The sequence below is a fragment of the Odontesthes bonariensis genome, chromosome 19 (assembly GCF_027942865.1).
Source record: "Odontesthes bonariensis isolate fOdoBon6 chromosome 19, fOdoBon6.hap1, whole genome shotgun sequence".
NCBI classification, from domain to species: Eukaryota; Metazoa; Chordata; class Actinopteri; order Atheriniformes; family Atherinopsidae; genus Odontesthes; species Odontesthes bonariensis.
Genome location: NC_134524.1, coordinates 11,242,554 through 11,258,320, shown reverse-complemented (window position 1 = coordinate 11,258,320; position 15,767 = coordinate 11,242,554). Strand labels below are relative to the sequence as shown.

General features: G+C 42.2%; 1 protein-coding gene across 1 annotated transcript; it reads left to right on the top strand.

Moving 5' to 3' along the window:
- Positions 1-1,063: 1,063 nt before the first annotated feature.
- Positions 1,064-15,675, top strand: hgfac (HGF activator). Its single transcript, XM_075450817.1, has 14 exons — positions 1,064-1,358; positions 1,434-1,485; positions 1,813-1,909; positions 3,866-3,939; positions 4,042-4,182; positions 5,551-5,682; positions 8,357-8,467; positions 8,870-9,044; positions 9,811-9,908; positions 11,354-11,618; positions 12,869-13,020; positions 13,357-13,497; positions 13,917-14,059; positions 15,363-15,675. Exons 1-14 carry the CDS (start codon positions 1,287-1,289, stop codon positions 15,534-15,536), a joined length of 1,827 nt encoding a protein of 608 aa, XP_075306932.1. The 5' UTR covers positions 1,064-1,286; the 3' UTR covers positions 15,537-15,675.
- The last annotated feature ends 92 nt before the right edge of the window (positions 15,676-15,767 follow it).

Here is a 15,767-nt window from a genome sequence, read left to right as displayed (position 1 = left end):
CCCAAGATAGCTCCCAATAACAACAACACGGCAGCTCTGAACTAACAGTGCAATGGTACACGTTCATTCATTTGTCTTATTGGTGAAATAAAGACAGATAATTCCTCATTTAAAGGCTGTAGCCTATTGTCGGTGCCCGGTTCTCTCCCATTATATGAATATATGCGGATCTAAATAGCATCCGAAGGACACCAACTTTTACCAAACTGTTATTGGTGAGTAGATGAACCTATTTTATGCCAGAAATTAGTTCTAGGTTAAAAAACTTAAACTTCCCCTTTAAGCTGTACAAGTTGATCAACTTCCCAACCTAGTTAGCCTTATGTGAACTAGTAAAGCTTGTAACCGGTCAGACTAGTAAGCTGGTCACAGTGTAAATATAAGTATTATTACAACAATAGAAATGTTCTAACCTCAATAAATATTTATGCATATACGGTAATTATGCTAAACTACTAAAATAGATTGGCTGAATGGCTGAGAAAGTTCTAGCTGTGGAACACAAGAGATCTCAAGAGCAGCGGAGACAAAACTGACTCTAAATGTGTAGTAATTCCATCCTTTCTCACTATATTTATACTTTTGTACTGTAGTTTTGTTACCACTAAAACTAAACAGCTTTACTGTCAAGGTTGTGTTTCCTCGAATATCGAATCTGTTAACGTTAGCTTGATAGCTGACAACCATTGCTAAGTAACCGTTATAAGCGGTTGCTAGCTAGCCGTGAGCTAACAGGTGTTTAGCATTAATGAAGGGGTCACCCGTCATCTGCAATGTACTGCGGATAAATTAAATAATTGATTTATTTCAGTATCTACGTGATACAAGCTACGAACAGTGCACAACCCGGAACACCTAAAGAAAAACAAACAAAAAAAATTAGTATTATGTGACTGAGGCAAGTAGAAGCTTTATTTCTTGTGGAGTAGGTAGGGATTGTCCAGTACATTCTGCCGGCCTCGGCGGCCCCCACCTCCGCTCTGTGCTGGAAAGTTTCGGTCTCTCCTCTCCGTCGTTGAGAATGATAAACAGTGGGCGTCTTCACACAAGGTGCTGAGGGAACACCAGCCGAGTTATAGGATGCCTCCGAGTTAGACAAGCCTAATGACGCAACGGGTTTACTCAATACAGCCTGAAATTGTGAGGGACAGGATAATACTTGCAGGGTTTCCTATGACCAAAAGTAGGCTGCGGACTCTGAAACTGACAGATATAACGTGACAGGGCTTACACACCGTCCTCCGACTCAAGGAAAATTAGCCTCTCCGGACACCAGGGACCAACAGATGGAAACTTACATGATGACAAACAACAAGCTGCTTTTTCTATTTTATTCATTTGTTTTCAGCGCGGGAGCGGTAAGTTTTTACTCCTTTTTGGCGTGCGAAAAGAGCAGGAAAGCAGTCAAATGAATGTGTCTCTCTTGATTTCAGGACCTAATAGTGTCTGGTTATGAAGCAGTGCCATACAGGGAGAGCCGGAAAGGTAGGCTTTTACTTCAGTCCTGTGATTAATTTAGAGGGAAAGGAGGGAGGTGGGGTGCAGTGTTTGTCTGAAATATTTTCTGCTGTACCGACTGAAACTTTTTTGGAGCTGCATGAAATAACAGTGTTTGTGTACCTAAAGCAGCGGTATTGCTGTGTGGGAAGGGCATGCAATTCATGGATTTATGGGCAAAGTGAAAGGAGACCATGTGCGTAAAATACAGGGAGAAAGTGCAATTTTGTGATTTCTCTACTTTGTGTTTTGCCCATTTGCATTGGTTTGAAGTCCCCTTTTTTTTTTTTTTACTTTGTTGCTCCTTCTTCACAGTTCTAACTACAACAGGCAAAGAATGTAAGTTCCCATTTCGTGAGGGTGGAAGGCTTCATCATCACTGCATCATCACCATCTATTTCTCCAGACCATGGTGAGTCCTTACCAGACAGCCTGTCTGGTTTTGGATACACGGCCACTCACTAATGTGTGTGTAATTGTTCAAAGTTAAAACCCGCTCCCTGCGACAGGCAGGTAGAAGCATCTTCATCACATTAGACTTTGTTTGGACATACACTGACAGGGCATGCCGCATGTCTTTCAAGTGTTACGTTTCAGGCTTTTTGGCGTGACATTAAAAGAGCAGAAACGCTTGATGGTTCCCATCAAACATTACTGCATTATCGGGGATTTGTTGAAGAGGCAACGATTCTGTGTGCAAAACCTAATTGCAGCTGGCAGCGGTGAGGGATTTATGCAACAGTGTCATCACAGCGCAAATTCAAATGAGGTAATGAGCCAAAAGGTTTGGATAAATCGCTTGCTGATGAATCGTCAGCAGGGCTTGTGTCATCATTTTAACATACCACAGTGTTATCTTAGTCAGCTGGTTGTGAAAGATAAATCCATCCAGACAATTTCTACAGCTGTGTCACTAAAACTCCCTAAAAGTATAGCAATAGTTGAAGTTCCTATCAGCTTAACTACTGCTCGCAATTCCTCCTGGGGGTACATAAACAGCTGCCGCAATAAAATTATTTTTTTATTGCACCACATCGTAACCTAGCAACATATATATTTATATTTTTATTATTTTGGAAAAAAACAACATGAGACTTGCTGAAGGGCTTTCCCAGTCATCACTACTTGGAATCGAGACAGGAAGGGTGTATGTCAACAAGTTGGAGCAACTTGTATGCAATTATATATGGCCCAACTCATGTCCACCTACACCTAAAGTTACTGCAATGTGACCCGGCGGGTTTCTGTCTCAGGATAGGCTTCAGATTGTGAGTTGTAGAGTCAGTGTGTGGCACAGAGGTAGGCTGCTGCTGATCCGTGCATCAGCGGGCAAAAACGCAACATTGCCTTCACGGAGAGGGTTGTATGGGCAACTTTATAGCGCGCATATGTAGAATTTTTATGGAATAACAGGACTGACAAGCGAGGTGATTCATAGATCAGATAAAAGCACAAGGTGAACCGTCAACTCCCACCAGGGATCTTGAATATCTGTGAGAAACTTCATGCCATTCCATTGAAATCTAGAGCAACATGGTGGAAAACAGGTAGACAGACAAAGCGTTGCCGGTTACTGGGCTGATAATATCATAACCTAACCCCTCGCATTGGTTTTCAGATTTGCCCAAAATCACCTCAAGCATGCAAAGAAACTAACGCGAGATGGCATAAAAAATCTCTGACTATTGTCATGTTGCTTCATGGTACACGTCACATTTGTATGGCTGGGAACGAAACACAATTCATTCAGTAGTTTGTGTGTATGTTTTAATTTACTCATTCACATATTTTTGTTGGTTTGTTCACGTTTCTGTTTGTTTGTGAGCACAAGCTAAGAGTTCATACACCGAATCGGTACAGTAGTCCGTCCTTTCACCCCAAATTCTCCGTGAAATGTGCTCCAAGACCTCCTGATTGAAACTTCCACCGACAAGGACAAATATGGGCATATCAGAATATTAATGCAAATGATAAACACAGTTGCAGTAACAGGGAGACAGGCTGTTTATTCTTAATCTATGTAAAACACAAATGGATGCCAAAAACAACATGAAACTAATACTGTACAGAAACCCCCAAAACTTTTCAAATGATCTTTTCCGGCCAAGTCATGTCTTTTTATAAGAAGCCAAATTCCTTTTAGTTTATATCATGGCCTGGGGTGAAACACTGTGCATTTCTGTGGTAAAATGATGTATACAGACCAACTAAAGTACAGAAATGAGTCGGAATGTGGGGATGAGTTGTGTCATGAGTTTTTTATTTTCTTAAGGAAATGTAATTCCTTTGCCCTGTTTCTGAGCTCTAATGTTTATTTAGTTTACAGTCGAGGTGGTTGTATCATCCTCCTGTTTTTTATTTGCCACAGGTGCTCTCTCACACACAACTTTGACCGGGACAGGAAGATGGGCTTCTGTGCTCCAGTGAAGAGTCAACCAGATGGTCAGTTTACCAAACTGGCTGCGCAAGTCCACTCCACTAAAGACTGCAGTATAGCTGTTGTTCCTCCTCTAACTGTCGCTTTTGCTTTTTCTGTCGCAATAGTTGTTACCAATTCCCACAGAGTCGCAGATCCGTGTCGGGAGAAGCCGTGTCAGAACGGAGGCATCTGCACACCGAGCCCAGAGACTCGCTCGTTTGAGTGCTCCTGTCCCGAGAGCTTCGCCGGGAGGCTGTGCGAACAAAGTGGGTTGCCTCACATTTCATTAACGTTTCATCACATAAAAAGTAAGATGTCAGTGATTCTTATGTTCCCAGTGTCACTTTTTGTGCAGGTAAAGCAACAAGGAATAAAGTCAACTATTCTTTGCTGGACATACGAAGTCTAACATTTGGTATTGCTAACATATCAACGAAACAAACTTCACAGTCTCTTTTGCGTTTTTGATAAAGTCATCTCATACTAATAGGATTAAAGAGTCAATTCTCCTTTATATTGCACTGTATCAACCACAATTAGCGCTCTCCTGAGCTTTAAAGGACAAGACCGTTTTTTTGACATTGGGCCCTTGATTTCACATTATAACATGATGTTCTACTCACCCCTGCTTGTTGTTGGTAATTTGGAGCTGTTCCGAAGATATTCGAGAGGCGTCTGGCTGCTCTCTTGAGATATTCGGCCATGAAACGGTTTCCTATGGGCAACGTTATACAGGCACAAACTACGCTGTTTATAATTGATTAATTACTGTACACTAGCACTGATAACGTGGAGGTGCGTCGCTTACTTAAAAAAATCCGGGTTACTGTAATTTTGAATTTTTGTTGTAAAGTCTGTGTGTGTTTGTCTGTGGGCTGTCTGTGGTAGTAGCACGACGATGACGTCAGTAACACCCACTTTACGACAAAAATTCAAAATTACAGTAACCCGGATTTTTTTAAGTAAGCGACGCACCTCCACGTTATCAGTGCTAGTGTACAGTAATTAATAAATTATAAACAGCGTAGTTTGTGCCTGTACAACGTTGCCCATAGGAAACCGTTTCATGGCCGAACATCTCAAGAGAGCAGCCAGACGCCTCTCGAATATCTTCGGAACAGCTCCAAATGACCAACAACAAGCAGGGGTGAGTAGAACATCATGTTATAATGTGAAATCAAGGGCCCAATGTAAAAAAAACGGTCTTGTCCTTTAAACAACATCTCACAAATAGTTGGAATTCATTTGAATCTGCACAAGCCATAGACAGCGTATATACCGTGTTTTTATCATAGTTACACTTCAACCAACAATTAATAACTAAACGACGTGGATGAGAACTTATATGCAAACTCATCCATGTCCAAAAAATGAAAAGAACTGCATCGATCTTACTTTAGAAACTGATTTGATGAAGACCATGTAGGTTATATTGGAATGTTTTCATTGAAAGCCTTTACTTTCACGTCAAAGAAGTCAAGGCATAAAAAAAAAAAAAATTAGGTTTGAGTCAAAATTACACAAATAAAAATCCCGCAAGCACTTTAAGTGCATCTGCAGCCATCAAAGATTTGCTCTGTGAGCTCCTCTGAGCTCTTTCATCACCTCTCATATTTCAACCTGTTGCCTTTCAGAAAAGTGCTATGAAACCGTACACCTGCGCTATTATGACATCGGAGAGTCTTGGGGACGAATTCACCTTCGTAACGTGGAACAGTGCTGGTGTGTGGCAGGAGAAATCAAGTGTGAAAGAGTCCACTACACAAGTAAGACATGCTCGCCGCCTTTGTTGCTCCATCAGCGTTCTGTTTTGGCTCCTTGGTTTCCTTTTGTTGGGCTGATGAGAGTGAAACTTTGACTTTGACTTATTCACTTTGACAACGTGAGTTTGAGCTTAACTTCCAACGGAAACATTATGTGAGAGAAAAACTAAAGATGGGAAAAAAAAAAAAAGATCAACCTGAGCAAACTCTTCCTTTCTTCTATTCCACAACTGAAAAATACACGTATCGGTTCTCCTCCCAGCCTGCCAAAGTGTTTTTTTTTTTGTTTTTTTTTCCAAAATATCCTCTGTACAGAAGATATGAAAGACATGCCCCACCCTTTCTTTGATCACAGCTCCATAGTAACAAAAGTAACCTCTCCATTGAAGAGAGGCAGATTATATGACTCACTGTGACTCAGGAACAACGTTAGAAGACACACCCCGTGGGTCCACGCGGTGCTTTTTATCTCAGCGGGAAGATGTTCGTGGGCATTTCACAGATTCGCTGACATAAAAAGGGAAGGGAGTGGAGCATTTTCATGCTCCCTCAGCTGAAACTGTTTTTGTCATGACGGTGGGGGCTTATCTTACACAGGTCACGCAAGAGCCCTGTTTCCGAAATGAAAAGTAGATGCATACACCGTGCAACGCTCTGATAAACTGAAAAGTACAAAACCAGCTTACCAACTTGTTTTCTGAAAAACGCATGCTCAGTAAGTTTCAAATGAGCAGAAACAGGGGCATGTTTCCCACTGCATTGCATAACTTACTTAACAACTGAGGAGACTGATTGCTGTTGACTCATCATATTCTGGCTTGATGTAGTGTTTCACCAGCCCGGAGCCGCTTTTTACTTTTCATTTCATAATGTGCCATATGTTTTCAATGGATGACGGGTGTTGAGTACAGGAGGTGATTTAACACCAGGGCTCAGTTCCTACAGTCAGTACGGTAACATGCACAGCTGAGTCAAGCTACAGTTGGAGTTCAATGGGGCCATTTAACCGGTTGGCTTTCCCAGATCCGTATACACGTACGGGAAGGGAATCAAGTTATTGGACGAGCATGTCCAAAGCTGGGACTCTGTGGACTGTGTGAGAAAACACACAAAACAATCTGCTCCTTCTAACTTCCTCTGTGGGAGATCGTCGTACATGTAAGTGTGGCCAAATTCACTGCACAGACGTGTTGTTGTTATCGGGGCCTTTCTACACACGCATCTACTGGGATGATGTCATCGATGCGCACCGCTGCAGCACAGCTCATTCACTCCGTGCTCTGTGACGGTCGGCTATCTTTACACGGAGTTTGCTGCTGCTAGTTTTGTGCAACATGGCAACTTGGAAATACGCAATAACGAACCATGTTACCAGCAGCAGTAGCAAATTCTGTGTAAAGATGCTGCTGCGGTGGTGCGCATCAATGACATCATCCCAGTAGAAGCGTGTGTAGAAAGCCCCCCGATAGCCCCCAATAACAACAACATGGCAGCTTTGAACTTACAGTGCAATAGTACGCGTTCATTCATTCATTCGTCTTAAAGTATTGGGGAAATAAAGACAGATAATGCTTTATTTAGTGGCTGTATTGTTGATGCCCGGTTCTCTCCCGTTATATGGATATACGCAGATCTCGAGTGATCTAAACTTTCACCAAACTGTTATCAATGAGTAGACGAACATATTTTATGCCAGAAATAAGGTCCAGGTTTTAAAAAAAACAAAAAAAACTTCCCCTTTAAGTTACTTCAGCGGTGGTTTTGTCAGGTGACGCTCTGGTTTTAAAATCAGAACTCTGTTAGAGCAAAGCGATGTGAAAATACTTTCAGTGTCCGTGAGTCGAGGCGTTGTCTCATTGGGCTGATTTCAATCCCAATTTCCAACATATTCAGCTGACAGAAAAATACGTGAATGAAAGCAGCTTTATTGAGAATTTGGCTCCACTAATATCGACTTATGCTTTACTGTTTTTAAAAAAGAAAGGATTTTGGTGTATTTGTGGAGCGCGTAGGCCCATTGGAGTCTATTTCAGCGCCTGCATGCAGCCGCATTATCTCGGTGTGTCAGAGCGGCCTTGAGAGCTTTGCTTTCATATGATTTCATTGGGACTAACATGTTTACATTTTTTTTAAAAGTCCAGTTTTGCTCTGACTAACATAATGATTAATTTTTTTTAGTGTCATGTATACACACAGAGAGCCAGGCCGTTGTAATACGTACAGAGTCTGGTGTGGCATCATGCTTGAAATGAGCAACGCCTTTACGTGTATAAAGCTGCGCATTTGATTTCTCTGATTTAATCTTTGATAATCTTTGATTTAATAATTGATATTATCTTTGAGATTTTTAGCATTCCCAACCTGGCTGTTTTTAAATGTTTAAATAAAGATGTGGCGTCAGCGACATGTAAATTAGAGCACCAGCTTGTCTACACTGTGTTTTTCACCCAGTCGGTGAAGAAATTAAGCCGCACATCTAAGCAGGGGACACATTTTAAACGTTTTTGTGTGAATTTGTGAACAGAACCTGTTTTACAAGTGCATCAAACAACACAAACACTGGTATTTACTTGATTCACTGTTAAGTTTAACTTTACTGTTTCAATAGTGACTCTTGACTAATTCTGCTTTAATTAATGTCCCTGAGATGTGACCTTGTGTGTCTTGATGTGTCCAGTGTGTCGCACAAACCCTTGTCAGAATGATGGAACCTGTCGTCTGATCACATCCACTGGAAAAGAAGTGTGTTACTGCAGATATGGCTACGGTGGACCTCACTGTAGCCTTGGTATGTAATTCCACCGCGATGCTCTTTCACTCTTTGGAAGAGCGCACAATCTGCTCCCACTCTAGATGTAAACACATTTGAAACAAACAATGCACGTATCAAGCTTAAAAGGACAGAAAGAAGAATTCTGCATGTGAGCTCTGTCGTGCATGTGTTCTCTCTTGGCATGATGATTGTTTGATTAATGGCAGCAGGTGAAGACACGAAGAAGCTGCTCCACTTGCATTCAGCTGTTGGGACTGCATGATGAGAAATTGTTAGACTTGTTCCCACTCATTCCGACATAAAGAAATCCGTCATCGCAGATGCATCCGCATGCAGAAATTGACAGCGCTCGTGGTGTTTACAAGGCAGGGTTGAGATTGTTTTGTCTGTCTCTGCCTGTGGTTTATGTGTATGCAGAGCCAGAGACAGAGTGCTACAACAGCAGGGGCACAGGTTACAGAGGAGCGGTGGGCACCACGGTGTCCGGCGCCCGGTGTCTGCCGTGGAACTCGGATCTGCTCTTTGATGAGCTCCATGTGGGCACAGTGGCTGCATCGGCCCTCAGGGGCCTCGGCGAGCATGCCTACTGCAGGTCTGTGAGTGCTGAAACATCCAGCTTAGAAGCTGCTATTTTAAACCAAAATGGCATATTAAAGACACTGGTGTTTGATACGGAACCAACTGGCTTATCGGGGAAACCAGGCTTCCTTACGCTTTTTTTTCTCCTATAAATGTAGCTCTAAAGCTTCAATATTCAGCTCTTTACCATGAGTTAGCAAAAGCTGCCTGCTCCTTATCTTCATGTGCCAACACTTGTCACTCATTTGGACGTGGCTTAAAACGGAGGCACCCAGAAAGCATCAAACCGCATGGTGAAACCAGGTCTTATCTCTGACACAGACCCCTATGTCTGTTTCATACTGCTTTCCTGAGTTCTTGTTGTTGTTACTATGACTACCCAGCAGCCATATGACATGCTCACAGCTAATTATATGTCCCAAAATGTTTCAAACATCAAACAAAAGAATATTTGAAGCAATCGTTTGAGCACACATAAAAGTATCTGAGGGTTTCAGACTCTGAACTTGTTCATTTTTTTTATCTTACCTGAAAATATCATATATATTGCAGTCTTAACATCACTGAAACCTTATTCCTATTAAGTAAACCATTATATAGATAAATACAAAATAAACACCTGGCCCAGCCAGAAAGTGAAAAACAACTTTCACCTATTCACACAAAAAAACTGATGGAGCTCCTGTGGACTGTTCAGCTGCTACTGTGTGCGAAGCAGGGATGGAAACAGCGGTGCTGCACACTCACAGATGCTCTCCGCTGTGTTTCTGTGTGTGCAGAAACCCAGATGGAGACAAGAAGCCGTGGTGCTACACAGTAAATGACAGTGCCATCTCCTGGGAGTACTGTGACGTGCCCTCCTGTAGGATGCCGCTGTGTGAGTAACTGGGGCACAGAAAAGGAGTTTGTAGTTGTTGTTAGCTGAGACGACAGATCTCTGAGTGGCCCTATTGGGCAAGGACTTTGGGGCATAAGAGGACAGGGGGCTCTAGCTTTGTGTCAGCACATTAGTGTATATCCCAGAGAGAAAATCAAAATGTAGAACAGACCGAATGGCAAAAAGGAGATTTAAAAACAACCACATAAAAATGATGCACAGTAGATGTGCAAAATAATGTAAAATGATATAAAACAACTATGAATAGATACAGAATGATCCATAAGGGACACAGAGATGGACTATAACAGTGAGACTTAATGTCCAAAACCAAACTCTTAAAATGATTCAAATCACAAAATGACAATAAAGAGATGCACAATGATGAAGAACACAGAACACAGACAGCAAGCACAAATTGAGTTTTTTGTTGTTTTGTGTCTCTTTCAGTCAGGATGTTTTGATCCTCGGTTGGATGAGTAAAGAGTCTTAAACACCATTTGTGTCCCGTTGTGTCATCATCCACCTGACAGTGAAAGTTCACTGTAAAAAAAGACATCACACGGCTGTTTTAGTGTTTTGTTTAGAGGGTTTATCGTTGAAGATTTGTATCGGTCTGCTGTAATGTGAGTTATTTAGGATTAAGTCATATACCCGTTAGTTATAACAGAGATGTGTGACCTGACGGCATTCATCGGGTTCATCATCACAGCGCTAACATTAATAGCATTCTAACATCCCTGCATTGGTCATTTACCAAATCAAGGATGGCATATGCATTTGGCTGTCCCTGGCATTTTTTTAACCATTACAAAGCATATAAAGTCACGCAAGCTGGTCCATGTCTTAACTCCCTCAGCTTTGATGGTGTGATACAGTCCGTGGCGCTCATTTGAGAAATGGCTCAGCACCTCATTAGATGCCCCGCATTTCATTAAAAACCTGAGAGTTTGTGATGAAAGGGAAAGCACCGGGAATGCAGCTAATCTCTGCTGAGTCACGCTACTCCCAAAAGTTGACTTCACCTAAGCTGATTTTTTTTTTTAACGCATGGGGCCTGATGATATCCGGGGGAACGAGGCATGACTCGCCCTGAATCAACGTGTCATGTCAGGTGAAGCCAAATGTTTATGTTGTGGGATCCAGCGCAGTTGGCTGTCTGTCATGATGCCAGGGGTATGCAGAGAATTCACAAGCTTTTCCCATCTGCTGTGCCCTGTGTCTGACATATGGTTTTCCTCAACACGGTGCTTTGCCATATAGCGTTACTTTTCTGCTTCTTGCTCGGGACCCGGCTGCTGCAAAATAAAAAAATATTCCCTGAAAAACACTGTTCAGCTGTGCTGTAAAGTTTCTAAAGTTCCCATTCTCTTTAGAAAGCTGTACTTTATCGTAACAACTGTACTATTAAGTTTGTAATAATAATCTTTTTCAACTTGTTTTAGCCTTATCTCGAAGGATTGTCTCATCCAAGAGCATGCCCGTCATTAAAAAACCCAACTCCTCCAAGCCGGCCAGAAAGCCTGTTTGTGGAACGAAGCATAAGAAGAGGGTATCCGTCCGCATGCCTCGGATACTGGGTGGAACCGCTGCCCTGCCGGGCAGTCATCCGTGGATGGCAGCCATTTATATCGGGCAGTCAGACTTCTGCGCTGGCAGTCTGATCTCTTCCTGCTGGGTCATCTCGGCGGCACACTGCTTCTTCCGCAAGTATGCAGTGCTGCTCCACTGCAGTTTGTTTTCATATTATGGTTAAAAAAAGTGATATGGTAAAAGAGAGAGGCAGTGTTTACTGGGCCTTCTTGTGTTGAGTCCTTTTTTTAAACTAAATGTGAGAAGTTATCAGCAGCTGCCAGTGCCTTGGAAAGCTTAAATGGCGTTTTATGCCCACGGGAACCCCTTTCCCCCTTTGATTGACTGAAATTCTCCAGAAACCTTTTTCAAAAGACATCATCGTGTCCTCCTAACTTTTTCTAACCACTGCAGCTGAGGAAGAGGTCAGAACTCCTAAGACAAACGCTGAAGGCTTTTTTGCTCCCTCAGCATCCATCCAGTAAAACCTAAAAACATGGAAAGACATGCCCTTCAGGTATCTCTTGTCCTGAATTTTTTTGTAGTTGTTAAAACTGTCTAAAGTAACTGAGCGTATTTTATTTCCAGAAACTAGCATTTGAAGAAGAAAAACGATATGCTGTCTTTAGGAAAAACTTAATTCACTACGAAACAGTGTTTTAATGCCGTTTGATTAAGCTGTTTAAGGCATGCATTTCTAGGCTTCAGCAGGCATGTTTTATGGTATACCCACCTTTAGCTAATTAAGTCCATTAAGCGCCACTCAAAGACTCTGCGTCTTTGTGTTTTTGAGTGGTTCATATGTTTAATTTATTTCACGTGTCTGTCTATCTCTGGTCCCCAGGCCCACTACCCTGCATGTGTAAAGTAAACATGTCTGAGTAGCTTTTAGCTTCTCCCAGCCATCAGGATGAGTCTCTGATGCAGATAAGACACTGACTGCTCATCAGTGATACTCACAACCCTACTTAAGAAAAAAAAACAAAAACTGAAATATCCTTTTAAGTTTATCTGGATTTTAGTGCTTTGAGATCTACAAAATCAGTAGACGATGATGTTCAGATGGTTGGGACATGTATTAGATGGAGGAAAACGCTCTCAGCTGGTCTGGCTCCCGGCCCTCTGCTGCACGGCTGCACTCTTTTTCTACACATTTCCCTTCTGTCTCTACTACTTATGACTTATTGTGCTGCTGTGAGAAACCTTGTGTTGAGGGGTTCTTAAATTCTCCCTGAAAGGATCATGTTTACCATCTTTCATGGAGATTCGCCCAATAGGTGACCTGGCTCTGAACTTATCACGATTAAAAAGTCTTTTCTTATTGTAGTATGACTACTTTTTACTTTTTCCAGCCATTGATTAAAAAGGAAAAACATGTCTTCCCACAGCCCTCTGTTGTCTCAAATCCGTGTGGTGCTCGGCCAGCATACTTTTAATGACACCGGTTCCGACACCGGTTCCAACACCAAGACGTTTGGAGTGGAGAAGTACATCTTTCCGAAGCAATTCTCTGTATTCAATCCAACTCTACATGACATTGGTGAGATCCAGTCACACACACATATCCATGACTCACATACACTTAAAGACCTCTCATCCCCACTCAGAAACATACAAACTCACTCAAGACCCCACTCTTTGTGCACAGCTGTGCCTCACCAAGCAGCTGTGTCCCTGCTCTCCCCCGCACTCTCTCACACACACACACACACACACACACACACACACACACGTGCGCACACACACACACACACACACACACACACACAAACATTTGGGTGTGTCAGTTTCACGAGGCGGCGGAGTCTCCAAGTCTGCCACTTGCTTCATCGTGTATTTTCCCATTTCATAATATTGTGTTTACTGTGTGTGCCAGTTCTGATCAAACTGAAGAAGAAGGATGGGCGGTGTGTGAGGAGAACGGCATTCATCAGGCCCATCTGTCTCCCAGACAAAAACACGCTGTTCCCTCACGGCTACTGCTGTGCTATCAGTGGCTGGGGACACAAGTCTGAGAGTGAGTGATGCTGCATCATTCAGTATGTACATATTTGACGTGCCACTCCAGTGAGTGATGTCTTTGTTCACACATTAAAAAGTGCCACAGCACGCCATGCCATATTTGTTTGTACTGTAAATCACTTTTTACTATTTTACATCTATTTTTAATGCCCACATCAGGAAAACTTGTTTGCTTTAATGTTGACTGCTAACTGCTGGTCAGACTGGCGCTGCATAAAGACTGGAAACAGAAGGAGACGTCTGGTCGGGCTCTGCTCATACGTTACTGCCGCACCACTGAGAAAACCAACCGCTTTAGACATTGAGTCACTTAGTAGGATGGATGACGCCGGTGTTTTTCAATCTGGGTCAGATCCCTTTATCAATTTTTTTCTTTTGTAAAATAATTGATTATTTTCTTATTTGATTTCACAGAGGCAGAGGGTTACTCTTCTCTACAAGAAGGATACATCAGACTGATTTCTCACAACTGTTGTAAGCGACCAGACGTGTACGGCAACCATGTCACCGCTGACATGCTCTGCGCCGGGCTCGCCGGCTATGTGGATGCGTGTCAGGTAGGAGAGCATCAAACCAGAAGCACCCGCTGGGTGTCTGGAAGTCATTTATGATGTCTGCTACAGGTTCCCAACGCAACATTCTCCATGTCTATAAAAGGTTTATCACCTGGTGTAAAGATAAAAGTTCTGTTGGGGAACGTGCATAACTCTGTTAGTTACGCATATGACTGTGCTGTGGTGGAACTCGGTCCCTGCAGCTGAAAGGGAACCCTGCACAGAGATGTATGGCGGATGTCACTGAGACGTTTTTGGTTTGCTTGATTATATCCGAATATGATCTCAAACTTTAGGCTAGAATGATGTAGGTTTAACATTTATGTTTGTTATTTTTCATCATTCTGTTAAGCATCATAAAAATGAACAAATGTGAACGAGAATCCAGTTTTAACTTTGTTAAACCAGATTTTAAATAAAGAACCAGTCGACGGCCTGGTTCTTTATTTAAAGTTTTGTTGCGGATTCTTCACAGAGCCAAAAGATTTCTGCGTTGTCAGAATAAAATGTCTATTTATAGGACCTATTGTCTGATTTGATTGTTGAACATTTACGATCTTACAATACAAACGAGACAGTATTTTACTGGCAGTTCTGTGGCAGACTTTTTTGCATATATCTAAATAAAAAATTAAGTCAAACAGGAACTATCAAATGCATTTTTCTTTACTTAAGTTACTGTACTTGTGATTCCCTGGTGTTTCATTGAATTTCCTTCGGGATCAATAAAGTGTATCTATCTATCTGAATGTATCTTTATGAAGGTAACTCATCGATGCCTCTTTAAAAGACTTAACAGATTGTTTTCCTTTACAAAAACAAAACAAAAATCTTCGTTGAACAAATGTTAAGAACTGTATCTGAGAGTATAATAATCAAACAGAACCGAACTGGTTAGAAATGGCGCTGCCCGCTCCTCTGTTTTACTCTTATTTCACTGCAGTATTGGAAGTAGGGGACGTCCTGTCTCGGCTCTGGATGGGTGGATACCAGAAAAATGACTTGAGTAATAGTTTCAGTACGTAAGATTGCAGCCGGGATTCCCCCTGAGAGAAGTGCTGGAGGACGTTTGTGGGGGTCTGTGTAAGATTAAAAGGTGTCTTCAGCGCCGGACTACACACTCAACCTGCTGCGTTAGATGTTAAAGCTCCTTCATCTTCACTGAATGTCACTGTTTACCTCATTGGCAGAGAGCAATTTTTAGTTATGTATTAAGTTTCAAGTGTGTGACTCAGCTGCTTGTGTGTGTCCACTTTGATCTCTGCTTGTGTGTTTGTGTGTGTTGACTGCTCATGTGCTCCCTCAGGGTGACTCCGGGGGCCCTCTGGCTTGCGCGAGGGGTGACGTCAGCTTCTTGTACGGGATCATCAGCTGGGGGGAGGGCTGCGGCCGCACCAATAAACCCGGAGTTTACACAAAAGTGGTGAATTATATCGACTGGATCAACTCAGTGATCAGACGCAAATCTAAGGCTTCCTGAATGCACATCCCCGGGACATTAACTTAAAGTGTGCGAAACCCTGAAAAATATCTAAATATATATTTAACTGTAATATTATTTTATTTTTTGTAATAGTTGTGGAAGTTAATAGGATGTCTTTTTATAACTGTGAAACAATTTGTGACGGAATAAACCTTTAATGACTTGATAAAAAACTTTGGTTACGGTCTCGTGTTTTAATCTGTGGGGACATTTACGCTGGTCCAAATG

Bases quoted from the DNA above. Each gene is read 5' to 3' on its own strand.
- hgfac (XM_075450817.1), top strand. From the start codon at position 1,287: ATGGAAACTTACATGATGACAAACAACAAGCTGCTTTTTCTATTTTAT. The intron at 9,045-9,810 runs GTCTGTGAGTGC...CTGTGTGTGCAG, and splicing joins GGCGAGCATGCCTACTGCAG to AAACCCAGATGGAGACAAGA. The intron at 9,909-11,353 runs GTGAGTAACTGG...AACTTGTTTTAG, and splicing joins CTCCTGTAGGATGCCGCTGT to CCTTATCTCGAAGGATTGTC.